This window comes from Mastigoproctus giganteus, chromosome 3, assembly GCF_048544385.1.
Source record: "Mastigoproctus giganteus isolate SK-2022 chromosome 3, ASM4854438v1, whole genome shotgun sequence".
NCBI lineage: Eukaryota > Metazoa > Arthropoda > Arachnida > Uropygi > Thelyphonidae > Mastigoproctus > Mastigoproctus giganteus.
The window spans coordinates 243,265,856-243,279,802 of record NC_143577.1 but is presented as its reverse complement, the minus strand read 5'-3'; the positions used below and the strand labels follow the sequence as shown (position 1 = coordinate 243,279,802).

At 38.5% G+C, this 13,947-nt stretch overlaps 1 protein-coding gene across 1 annotated transcript in view; it reads left to right on the top strand.

Moving 5' to 3' along the window:
- The first annotated feature begins 912 nt into the window (after nt 1-912).
- LOC150088978 (adenosine receptor A1-like) overlaps nt 913-13,947 on the top strand; it is a 33,841-nt gene continuing 20,806 nt past the window's right edge. The window contains exon 1 of the mRNA XM_090370981.1: nt 913-1,555. Within this exon, the coding sequence (XP_090227107.1) occupies nt 968-1,555 (588 nt within the window). The 5' untranslated portion in view covers nt 913-967. The remainder of the gene's footprint in view (nt 1,556-13,947) is intronic.

Below are 13,947 nucleotides of genomic sequence, written 5' to 3'. Positions count from 1 at the left end.
TATGACAATTATGTGTCATTTAAAGAATAATCTACTTAGTTCTCCACTATACACGCCTCAAGTGGAACAAGCAAGCTGTAATAAAACGATACTCAAGCACAGAACCATCTCATATTGCATATCATCTTATAAAACCACATAATTACAACGCTTTATTCACTTTTATAGTTTCTCTCTCACGCCTTGTACTTTTTATTTTATTTATTTATTATTTCATTCCGGTGCTTGGATAATTTTAAATGATTGTAGAATTGGGCTCGGGGAGTTTTATTGTCACCATTATTTACATTATATTTTTAAAATCGTTATTTAAATCCAAATAAACAGCTAATTAAGCTACTAATCACTTTATTTAATTTCATTTGGTTTTAAATTCATACTGGGAGTCTGATCGTGCTTATTTTTATGTCAATCTTTGGCCGACAGATGTCGTTGTCTGTCTTATAAAAAAAAAAAAAAAAAAGATCTGCAGCTTATTCCACATTTTAAACAGTGTTTATGAAAGCGGTTATATTTTACTTGTCCTTGTGTTTCTGTGTGTGTCATTCGTCAGGAACTACACTACTTTCTTCCTTCCTTCCTTCCGGTTTATCGATAGAAAGAGCTATATACATAAACAAGGAAATATAACACAAATATGAAACAAAATATCTTTTATTTTCACCTCAGTCCCAAAATGATTTCAAAAAACTAGTTTCGTCACAGCGTTCTTGGCAAACAGTAACCAGATGGCGCAAATAGCAACGCTGATCTCTACTATTGGTATTTTATGTGGAAGTCTTTTCATTACAGTATATACATATATGAACATAACTGCGCATGTGCACGTTGGCCTTCATAGCTTTGCCCACGCACTTTTGAAATATCGATTGTAACACGTGGCTTCCCAGATGATGTCGAACCACGAGAGCGTACAGACTCTATTTTCCAAGGTCGGTAGTAAAAGCCGCCAAGGGATCAGTGTGACATGGCGGTAAACCCCGATTTGCCGGTGACATACACCTTGTTTGAGGTCATCGTAGCTATAATGGCAGTTGCGGGCAACTCTTTAGTGGTAGCAGCATTCGCACTTGACCGGAGGTTACGGAAGTTGACGAACTTCTACATTCTTAGCCTTGCCGTGTCTGATCTCCTCGTGGGATTGTTTGGTATCCCATCTGCCATCATGACCAAAATCGGATTGCCAACGAACTCTTTCAAGACCTGCTTGTTGATGTTGTCTCTACTGGTGGTTCTCTGTACCATTTCAATTCTCAACCTGCTGGCAGTTACTCTAGATCGTTATTGGGCGATCCTCTACCCCTTCTGTTATAGCCGACTCATGTCCGGGCGAGCAGCAACTATTATCATAGCGTGTTGTTGGGTTCTCGGTACGATTGTGGGACTATTGCCTCTTTTAGGCTGGAATAATGGACCCGTTCCAGATGGTCGCTGTTTGTTTATTCCTATCATAAAGTACGATTTTCTGGTACTCATATACTTCGCTACCATTGTGTATCCAGCTCTACTGATGGCGTTTTGTTATGGAAGGATTTATGTAGTTGTCCTGAAGCAGGTATGATTTAAGCAATCTTAATCCAGTTGATTTTCCTTACCAACACACACATCTACAACAAAAAAGCACTGAAACTTATTTTTGAATTCTTTTTTCCCAATTAACTATATTCACACAGAAAGTGTCACATATCACATAATTTTATTAAAAAATATTATAGATTTATGTTAACTCTTCATATTTTATTTGCATCAAATGACAATTAGTTAAAAATAACTGGATAATAAAATTAAACAGCATTCCCATTTGCCTACTCATCTCTGATTTTTATAAACAATAATTCTAATTTATATCTATTTCTATTTCATTCTTTTTGCCTTAAGTTATATTTCTGAGCCTAGTAACAATCAAGTGCGCCACCTGGGAAAGCATTTAAAACAAAATAAAAAATATATATTTTGTGTGTGCTAATCGTTTGGTGATAACCTTAAGCCTGACATATTATTAATACTTAATCCAGTATTTTAAGCTTTTACATTTAAACGTGAAATGCGAATATAATTCTGAGTAAGTTATCATTTCTATTTCTAATCCATATCTATTTCTATTTCATTCTTTATGCTTTAACTGCAATTATATTTCTATGCCTAGTTTACGATTATCAAATGCGCCACCTGCCATTGGGAAAGAATTTAAAACAAAATTTAAAAAAATATATACATGTGCTAATCGTTTGGTGATAAGGTTAAGCCTGACCTTAAATGTTTTAATTTTTTCTAGTATTTTAAGCTTTTTCACTGAAATATCAAATCCCAGTTATAACTGCGAATATATTGAGTAAGTTATCATTTCCAAGTCACCTGAAAATTCTTCTAATCATATCTGTTGCCCTCTGAATTATCGAACAAAGTCGGGTTGTGAATCATTGTCCTGTACCTTGTTATTTACATTAAAACAACTAGGGCAGAGCAGAATTATTATTTCTTCAAATGATTTCCTGTCTTCAGTATTGAATAGCGCTTGTCAGATAATTGGTAGTTCTAAACTCATTAAATTTAATTCATGCCTTTTCTAAACCAAGAAACAGTGCACCTGCGCCTTGTGCTTTATTAATCTCTAATTCAGTGATTCCAACCTTTTCGTGAGTGCATAACCAAAAATAACACTCCCAAACTTTAGAAATTATAAAGATATTATATCTAATGATAATTATAAATAATGAAATATCGTGATTCCCAATACGATATTTATGACCCTGAAGTTGCAAAGTGCATTGTAATCCAAGAAATGAACGACCACCATTCTGTGTCTTCAGACGCTAAAGTTGGCTCTTATTTGTAAAACCCACGTTGGTATTAAAGTGGATAGTGTCTCTGCTTTTCCCACTTTGCTCAAAAGGCCCAGTTTTGAATACGTTGTTAACAGAAGGAATGTTTAATTGCACCCCGATTCGTTCCACTCTCCTAGATTCTGACGAAGATGATTAGCAGGAGTTTGTAGTGCTTCATGTTCAGGGTCTACATTGCACTTCGTGATCTATGGAGATGCTTTCATATAGGCCGTTTATATACATAACAACAGTAGTAAGACTTGAGAAACTTGCTTTCCAGTGTTGGAAATTGTTCCATATGACTATTGTCAGTAAGGAGGGTATTATGGTTGTTTCTTCGGGGGCGCATATTTGGGCTAAGAATAGTAAAGTGATATATTAACTGCATTCTAATTTGTTAGACAAGCTAGAGAAATCAATTGCAGAAGGTTCTGCTGTTTTTTTTTTACTGTCAATCGATCAATATCGATAGACCGTAAAAAACTGTTCTGATGTAATGTTTTTATTTTTATTTATTAATTTTAATAAACTGAAATTTATGAATCAATAGCAACAAATTTATAAATATCTCCGATGTAGGCTAATGAGCACATCATTCCTGATAGGAACCATAACAGAAGTTGCTACCCTCGCTAGCACAGTAGGTATAATCACCATCCTCCCCATACCAGATGGAAAAGACCTCAGTTCGGATCCCCTCAATGACCCGATTAATTTTTATGGGTCTTTTTCACAGAGTGGCTGAGTTAGTCTGTCTAAAGCGAGGTTTGCAAATACATGTAGTCTAATTTACCACAATTGTTGTTGGTAGATTTCAAGCGCATCAGTAACTAAGGCCTATATTGTCTGCATATTGCGCCTGTCTGTGGTCGATTTGTTGTTTGCTGGGCGAAAAATGCGAGTTTGAGGGAGAAAAAATCATGTTACCTTCCCCTTAGACCGATTAACTCACTCAACTAGTGAAAAAGGCCATAAAAATTCCTCGCGTCATTGACGAGATTCGAACGGGATTCGGTGTCAGGGTGGACGGTGATTATACCAATTGTGCTACCCACAAGGGCATTGACCACAGAACATACTCCATCTATAGACATAATATATATGTTTCAATATGGTTTCTGTCATTGACGCGCCTGAAAACTTACTACAACAATATGGACATATGATGCCTAGTTTTTAACATTAAAATTGTTTATTGGGTCTTAAAAATATTTTTTTTCAAAAGAAGATTCGGTCAGTTTACTGAATAATCTTAATTAAAATACAAGGTTTCCGACCAAAATTTGTCTTTCTTCATATAATTTCGAGAGCATCTTTGGATTCAGGAGAGGTCCTATCGACTGGAGATGTGCAAATGTATCCCCAATTCATAAATGGAGATAGATCAAAGGTACACGAGTAATTACAGACCTGTTAGTTTAACTTCTGTTCCAGGAAAATAATAGCATGGGTTTGTTCAGTGGAAATATTGTCTGACCAATTGATTTGGATACTATGATGCTACTCTAAAAATTGGAGCAGTGACATTAAAGTCAAGTTACTATTTTGAATAAAGGAATCGTGGAGTGGAAGAAGACGGAGAGTGGTTATCAATGGACGCTGCTCTTCATGGACTAATGTTATTAGAGGAGTATAGGGCTGTGCCCATTGTTGTTTTCTGTATTTATCAATGATATTGATGAAGGTATATCAAGCTTAATGTCTAAGTTTGTAGATGATGCAAATGTTGGCAGTTTGGTTAATGCTGGTTATGGAGGGATGCTGCTGCAACAAGATCTAGAAAAATTAGGAAGATGGGCTGAGAAATAGCAACTGAAATTTACCATTGGCAAATACAAGGTACTTCATATGGATAGCAGTAACCCCAGAGTAACGTACCAACTCTGTGGTACTACACGCAGGGTAGTGGAAAATGAAAAAGACTTGGCGGTGGCGGTAAGTGTGCAGTCATATATGAAGTTTTCTGAGCAATGCAGACAGACCGCCAGGACAGTTTATGGAGTTTTATCAATGATATACAGAAACTTTGCTAGTAGGGATAGAGAAATGTTTATCCTCTTGTATGAGGCAATGGTTAGGCTGCATCTTGAGTATTGCGAATAGGCTTGGCAGCCTAATTTTTTTTAGTAAGGATGTAGATCTGCTGGGACGGGTACACCGTACAGAGAAAGGCCAAAAAATTTATGAATTGAACGAAAGGGTAGCTTTACCAAGATAGACGGTTGCACATTGGTATCACCACAGTCCTCCTACACCAGGTGGAAAAGGCTCGGGTTCGAATCCCATCAATGATGTAAAGAACTTTTATGGGCTTTTTCGCTCCATGGCTGAATCAATCAGTCTCAGACGTGGATAACAAGGTTCTCCCCCCCCCTCCCGTAACTCGGGTTTTTCGTCCAGCAAAACAGCCAAATCTCTTGCTGTTGTATGTTGTTGTTGTAATAGGATTTTAGGAGTATCAACTACTAAGGCCATATCGCTCCGTACATATTGTCTGTAAATTGCGTGTGTTCCGAGACCAATTTTCTTTGCTGGACGAAAAACCTGAGTTTCCGGGAGAGAAAAAACAATGCTACTAACTCAGCCACGTTAAAAAAGGCCCATAAAAATTCTTCACGTCATCCACTGTACTCGAACTCAGGTTCTTTCACCCGGTGTGGGGGAGGACAGCGATGCTACAACTGTGTTCTACAACTGTACAACAATCGCTGAGGACAGCGATTCTACAACTACACGAGAGCTCCAAACCGGTATGATGCTGTCTCAATCAGCTATTGAGATAATTCATAATTGTTATGTTAATTAATGATTCGAATATCTCAATCAGCTGTCCTCTTGGCATTGCTAATCTGTTTTGCTACTTTTAATTTTCGGAACTTTGTTCTCCCGAACAATAACATTCTAATCCCTTTTATTCGTCCGAATCTAGTTTTGGTAGATTAGTTCTCACTACTGATGACGCCCAGCCATTCACTGCTCCTGATATCCCTCCCCCTTTTTTTCAAGTAATGCAGTTTCTCTGGAGGCCCAATTCTTATAAATCCCTTCAATTACTGTCCTCTTCATGGTTGTTACCCTTCACCTTTCAAAGATGCTTATATCATCTCATTAAATAAAACAGGGTGAGAAAGTTATGCTTAGCAGATATCGACTGTACTCAATACAATTGCGAAAATTCCTGAATTCTACTTTACTTTATAAATACCTTAGTTCCTTCATCCTTTTATCAATAATCATGTTTCCAGAAAATCAATTGTTTGAAATCTGGCCTTATTCTCCCATTTCCTACGAACTAATTTAGACAATCAAATCAAATTGATTCGCATTTTTTTGATGTTCACATTTATTTGACTCTGTTCATATTGATCTTCTATACTTCAAGCTTTCATCTTATGGTCTACGATCCCTTTACTGGATTTCCTCAATCCCTTGGATTCTCTTTTCCTTATTCTTTACATTAATGATCTCTCAACTTTATTTTGGTCTTTTAATGTTGAGTGGAAACTATGCAGATGATATTAAACTTTAAAAAGTTATCTCATTTTCAACTGAGTGATGAACTTCAATCTTATCTTGGTTCCATCTCACGATGGCTCAATAAAAATAACTTGTTTCCAAACCCATTGAAATGTAAATTTTATCTCTTTTGCTCGAATCGTGCAATTAGACCCACCGTCTTTACTAATTATTATATTGAAAACTCTCTCCAGTAATTGCAAGTACTGATAGATTCAACAACTTAGGTGTCCTTTTCTATTCTGACCTTAATCCATCTTGCCATGTCGATCATATAATGTCCCAAACTTCTTGGCTTAATTAAACTTTCTTCTTCAATTTTTAAGAGTGACAAAGTCATAATTCTTTTCTACAAGCAGCTTATATCCCACGTTTTCTTTTAATGAAAGAATCTGAGTATGGTGAGAGCCAAGAGAAAATGTCGTCCCATGCAGGCTACATCGTCCTAATTGTGAAGCACAATATTGAAGGTGAGAATGCTTATCACAATATGTCCAAAGCTGTACCATGATTGTTGTTGTTGTTGGTTTTTTAGGAGAATTGGCAACTAAGGCCATGTGTTCTGATAGAGGTTAATTTTCTGTTTGCTGGACAAAAAATCCGAGTTCCGCGAGAAAAAACCACACTCCCTCACATGAGACCGACTAACTCACCCACGTTGTGAAAAAAACCCATAAAAATTTCTCCCGTCACCGACTGGACTCGAACTTAGTTCTTTACCACCCAGTTTTACCAACTGTGCTACCCACGAGGGCCCAGATGAGTAAAGAATGGCAAAATATTTCCATTGAAACTTGTCAGAAACTAGTGGGAAGTGTTCCACAATCTATCTGATATATTGAATTATATTTAGTACACTGGTGTGCAAAATTTAAGGACCAGTCAGGTTTTCATCTGTAGCTTCTCATAGGAGTGGCCTGGATATGGCAAAAGCATACAAAAGGAACCTCGTGAGATACAGAAATGATGGAGGAAACAACACAGACACAACAACGGAAACGAAACGGTACAGAGGGACTTTATTCAAAAATGGCAACATAACACTGGCTGCCATGATACAGATGCATCACTGCCAAAGATGGAACAAAGGGAAGAGGTGGTTCTCAGTAGGAGATATGGCTACCCCTAAGTCGATGCAGACTTTGCACCGCCTGTCCATACTTAGAACAATGTTATTGATAAGTTCTTGCGGTAAATCGTCCATTCCTCTGTCAGCGCCATCTTCAGCTGATGGAGCGCGATGAAACTTTGATTCATCAGACCATGCAACTCTTTTCTAATCGTCAAATGTTGGAAATAATGGCTCCTGTAACTACTGTAGGCTGAGATATCGATAACGATTGGGGACATGAACAGGTCGCCTATTCCATAGGCATATCCGCAGAAGCGTCCATTGAATGGTGTACTCGGAAACGTTTCTCTGTGCGCTCCGGTTGTAGTCTGGCATTAATCGTGACCTCCATTTCCCCGAACAGCGCGTGCCAACTGTCGTTCACTTCAACCGTCAACCAGTGGTGGTTTCGTTCTTCTTTGGACCATTACCGCTGCACCTTCACTAACCGTGTCGTCACTCACGTTGCTCCAGTTGGTGACTTCACTCTCAGGTGCTGTGGGATGCGTCCACTTATAGAGGTGGTAATAATGTTCTGACTCATGAGTGTATATATTGCAATATGGAAGATTCAAAATATTCTTTGGTGAAGTAAGTCATTATCAGTTTATCTTCTGGATATCTTTGAGCGAAATATTAAAATCTTGATACAGGAGTTTAAACTGACAATAACTCCAATAACATGACTCTTTAATCAAAATCTTTCCACTTTATCCGGTGGTGAATGCAAAGAGCATCAGACCCTTTCTTCTGTGTCCCTCATACTTCGCGAAGAACACATTACAACTTGGATGAACTTAAGTTTTGAACTTCTCCCCTTAACCTTTGATTGAAATATTTGAAAAGATTCGGGTTTCAATCTTTTACGACTCAATATCTTTTATTGAGACTTTCAATAGGGGATGAATTTTCAGGTGTCAGGTTGGAATGTGCGAGGAATAATTACAGAGTACTCGTCTCGCAAATGACAAACCAGCTTTTGAACACACTAACAGATCATTGCCTAACTTCGAGATTCTTTTTTTACTCAAAATTCAAGGACATTGTTAGTAGGGGGAAGTAGCAACCCACTTCTTGCTTGTATAGTTTTTCAATCCATTGGTATTTTTGGTGTTATCAAAAGAGCAGACAAGACATATCAATAAACATTTTCCTCCAGTGTAGCCTGATATTTATATTGATTTCGGATCCGATGTACCAGAAGTAAAAGAGTATTAGAGGGTCAACAAACAGATCTTTTCACACCATAATTAGGGGTAAGCACTAGTGACGCTCACTAATCGGGTGTTGATTACCCGGAACCAACTAAGAAAGTCTGTTTATCAATGTCTTCAACTTCCTTGTGGGCTGTGAAATGCAAGCCTTCCTAATATCGGTACTACTTTGGTCTGCACCTGAATCTCTCTCTCTCTCTCTCTCTCTCTCTCTCTCTCTCTCTCTCTCTCTCTCTCTCTCTCTCTCTCGTGAGGGGCTCAGATTTCCTCTTCACGAATGACTGAGCTTGTAACTGGTTGCTGCTATTTGGGGTACGCTAGAAGGAGAATGGGCGGAGCACGAGGGTGGAAAAGCTTCAATGTACTTGTTGTATTTTAATTGGCAAAATGATTCTGAGAATAGACCATAAACAGAAGCCCGTCTTGTTCGACGAGTTGTTTAACACAAAGAGTGCTACAAACTTTCAACACGCTTTTAAATTGCCTTCTGAGTACTTACTTAATGAGCACTTTTTCTTGATCCAATTCAACTCCCACACAGCGTTCCAGACTTCGCCAACTTTTTTTCCCCACTGCCTACAAGAAAAACAAAAATACACTGTACTGTCAAAAGTAACGAACTTCTGCATGTTTCAAATAACCATTTATCAATATCATAAAGAGTTCTTCTAGACACCGATCATCAATATTTGATATTTGGAACGGATTACGATGGGTTGTGTACCAACCAGATGGACGCTGTGCATTAGACGTTGCGATATCTCGCCAGCTCCCCACATATCTTTCTTGTACGAATATCAAGCTTCCCCGAACTGTTGGTTCGAAGAAGGTCTATGTACCACTCTTCTGAGCACCCACCGGTCTCTTTATTTAAGTTTCTTCAGTTTACTCGGCTGTGATATACTCATGATTTCCCTTTGGTGGTTACATCATCTACGTCGCAGTTTTGTTGCAATGGTACGACCAGATGGATTGGTAATACCAGGGCCCGGATGCTAAATAGGTTAAGGAGCCTTTTGACGTCTCCCTAGATTAGGGGGCCCGAGGTAAGGCGCATCCAATGCATCCCCCATTTGCACGGACCTGGGTAATACAATAGGTGGGTTAAGGTTCAACGGATTGACCTATTTCGCCGATTCCTGACATGACAGCTATGGTACACATTTGCCAAATCCAAAAGGTACCAAGACTTTTGGCAGTATAGTGTATTTTCAAATTCGAGCACTGATTTATATGGGGAGGAGAAGATGGAAGCCACAGGATGTATTGATGTTGTTGTAGTAGGGTTTTAAGAGCATCAGCGACTAAGGCATATTACTACGTATATACTGTCTTTCTGGACGAAAAACCATAGTTTCCGGGAGAAAAAACCATACATATATCCGGTAGTTTTGAGGGAGACCGCTAGGGGATGTATTGAGGTTAATTATGAGAGCATCTTTGGACTTGGTAGAGATTTCTGATTAACCTCATTAATCTCATTAGGGACTAATAAGAGGTTAGTGTATAAGCTGGAACATGGTGGGATTTCTGGAAAAATTCTAGATGGATTTCTGGGTGGCTGCAGGGCAGAAGCAGAGTGTTGTGATTAGTGGATATTCTTCAGATTGGTGTAAAGTCACAAGTGGGGTTCCCTAAGGATCGGTTCTTGGACCACTGTTGTTTCTGATATTCATTCTGAAATTCATACTTTACCAATCTTTATGAAAATAAAGATTGGTAAAGTAATTAATGATCAGTACCAAGCAGCACTCATCCAGGATTACTTGAACAGGCTGCAATCATGGTCAGAAAAGTGTTTTAATGCAGCAAATTGTGTACCCTTGGGGAACAGCAGCCCCAAAATAAATTATACACTTATTGGGGTTGAATTAAAAATAGTAGAGGAAGAAAGAAAGGGATCTGGGGATTATAATACGGCAGATATGAAGTTTTCTGAGCAGTGTAAACAGGCAACCAGGGAAGCCTATAGTGTTCTATCGATGATTTATGGATCATTATCCTGTAGAAGTAAAATGAATGAAGGCGGAATTTTAACTGTTATAAAGAATTCCAGTACGCATCCACTGATACCAAGGACCTTGTAATCATATCACGTGACTACATACATTTGCGTTAATTCAAAAGGTTTCTAATTTTCTGGCCAGTCAGTGTATCAGTTGTCAAAATAAATGTATGGGGCCCCCTAATTTTGTTAAAAGTGATTTTAGAATCAGATTAAGTATAATATAGCTGTAAGATTAAAAATTTGAAAATTATCTGCTTGGAAATTCACCCGGCGTAGTGATATGAGTTTTGAACATGTGTTATGCAGCTGTGTCCATCCACGAGTACTATATTGATAAAAATTGTTTTTTTTATCTATCGCATTGCGTTGAAGTTCTGGTAATTATCGATAATATCTTCCGGTTTTTGTGTACATGGTGAGCTAAAGAATCGATCTGTTACTTCTACTGTCCAACTATCAGCCAACAGCAACTATGTCTGGTATTTGTAATCTACGTATTTCCATGTGGACTTGGTGTTAAGAAGATTGATGAGGGCTGGTACTGCAGAATTCTTACGTCACCCTGTTTTGTTTGTCTTTCGATTTAGGGCAAACAATGTAATACTACAGCTGCCATATCCACTGAAGTTTTCTGAGGAATTTCAGCACTACAGCCATGCAGTTTTTTTCTTTTGGGATAACAGAATGCCATTTTTTCTTTCTTACTAAACAAGATAGGGACGCTCACGTAGCGCTTTAAACGAAAATATAAGATAAATTAAGTGCTTCCAAGTTTTATATTTTATATAACTCTTCTAAATATTTCTGGAATCCTTAGGCAAGGACCTGGCTCTTGGCACGAAGGGACTCTCTTTTTGTAATTATTGATGCGAAACGGAAAATGCGTCAGAGAAGTGATTACGTCATCCGCGGCTCCCACCACTAATCTGTGCCGAGCACTCACTAGTAGTGTGATTAGAGCGCGCTAATGAATTTTTCGTTACCGATATGATATCTAGAGTTCTAATGTACCGATTTACAAAATTCAAACGCCATTCGTTTGAATTTCGTTGAACTGCATTAGAAAACCACAACAAAAAACCGTGTGTGTATCCTGAACGCACGAAAGATGTTTTATTTTATGTGAAAACATCCTTGGCTGATAGGAGGTTAGCGAAATCCAAGCCTAATTACTCATTTGATTGTAGCCATTTGTTGAATAGTATAACGCCACAGCCGTGCAGTTACTACTGCAGGAAGTATGATTGCAACAATGCAAGTATCATATGACTAAAACAATACAAATATTTGTCAACAATTTCTTTTTACGTCTCGCATTTTCGTTACATTCCATTGTTAAATGCCACTATAGATGTTTTCACGTCAATCATTTTTGAAAATAAAATTTGAGTGTTCAACAATGCCGAAGTCAAAGGGTTCTCGAGAGTACCGAATTATCATAAATCCATTGTAGATGTAGTAGTAGTAGTACTAGTAGTAGTAGTGGCACATGATGCAAGAAAGCAAGTGTAGGAGCTTATGCAGCATCAGCCAAAAAAAAAAAAAAAATCACACCATTCCCTCCAAATGCCTGTCCAGTTCCTTCTTAAATTTATTCAACCTATCAACTTCCACAACGACAGATGGAAGTTTGTTCCAGCTATTAACCACCCGCTGGCTAAAGGCAAATTTCCGCACATCTATTCTACATCTGTCCTTTCTTAATTTGAACTTATGTCCCCGTAGGTTGGTAATCTGAACAAGTGGAAGGATCCCATCAGAATTCAGCGTGCTGAACCCATTCAAGGCCTTATAGACCTCAATCAGATCACCGCGCAGGTGTCTAGTCTCCAGCCACTGCAATTTGCAGAACTTAAGCCTCTCTTGGTAAGAGAATCCCTTCATTCCCCTCACCAATCGTGTTGCTCTTCTCTGTACACGGTCAAGCAAATCTACATTCTTCCTAAAATGAGGCCTCCAGACCTGTACGCAGTACTCAAGGCGTGGCCTGACCATTGCCTTATACAGAGGGACAATCACCTCCTTTTCCCTGCTAGCAAAATTCCTATATATCATTGACAAAACCCCATGACCCGCCCTAGCAGCCTGTCTGCACTGCTCAGAAAACTTCATATCTGACTGCACAATTACTCCCAGGTCTTTTTCATTTTCTACCACCTTAAGTGTACTACCACACAGTTGGTACGTTTCTCTGGGGTTACTTCTACCCATATGCAGTACTTTGCATTTGTCAAGGTTGAACTTCAGTTGCCACTTCTTAGCCCATCTGCCCAAATTATCTAGATCCTGTTGCAGTAGCACACTGCCATTAACAACCCTGCCAACCTTTGTGTCATCTGCAAACTTCGACATTAAGCCTGATATACCTTCATCAATATCATTGATAAATACACAAAACAACAGTGGACCCAACACCGAACCCTGTGGGACTCCACTAATAACATTAGTCCACGAAGAGCAGCACCCATTGATTACCACCCTCTGTCTTCTCCCACTTAACCATCCTTTTATCCATTGTAGCAACTTACCCTTAATACCATTCTGCTCCAATTTGTATAGTAGTCTTCCATGCGCAACAGTGTCAAAAGCTTTCCTGAAATCCAAGTATATGATATCAAAATTATTTTTTGCATCCAGTTCCTTTGTGACCACATCATAATAACCAATCAAATTTGTCAGACAAGACTTCCCCTTAACAAACCCATGCTGTGTTTGAATTATTGCTGCAGTCTTGTCTAGATGATCCTGCAATGCATCTTTAACCAGCGACTCCATTATTTTACCCGGAACAGAAGTTAAACTAACTGGTCTGTAATTACTCGTGTCACCCTTCGATCCACCTTTGTGAATTGGGGACACATTTGCACATCTCTAGTCCGTGGGAACCTCCCCTGAGTCCAAGGATGCTCTCATAATTATGGCTAGGGGTTTGCTTAGTTGCTTTGCTGCCTCCTTTAAAATAACTGGATAGATCCCATCCACCCCAGGTGCCTTTCTTATGTTTAACTTCAACAATTTCTCCTCCACTTTGCTTTCAACTATTACAAAATCATTAAGCACACTGCTACAATTTGATAACCTTCTTCCATTTTCAAACCTTAATAATTCCTCACGTGTGAATGTAGATGCAAAATACTCATTCAGATTTTTTTTGCTATCTGAGCAGGATCATCAACAGTCGAACCATCGATGTCAAGTGGACCAATCATATTCATCCCCTTCCTTTTAGAGTTTATATAAGTAAAGAAATCCTTGCTGTTTTTCTTAGCATCT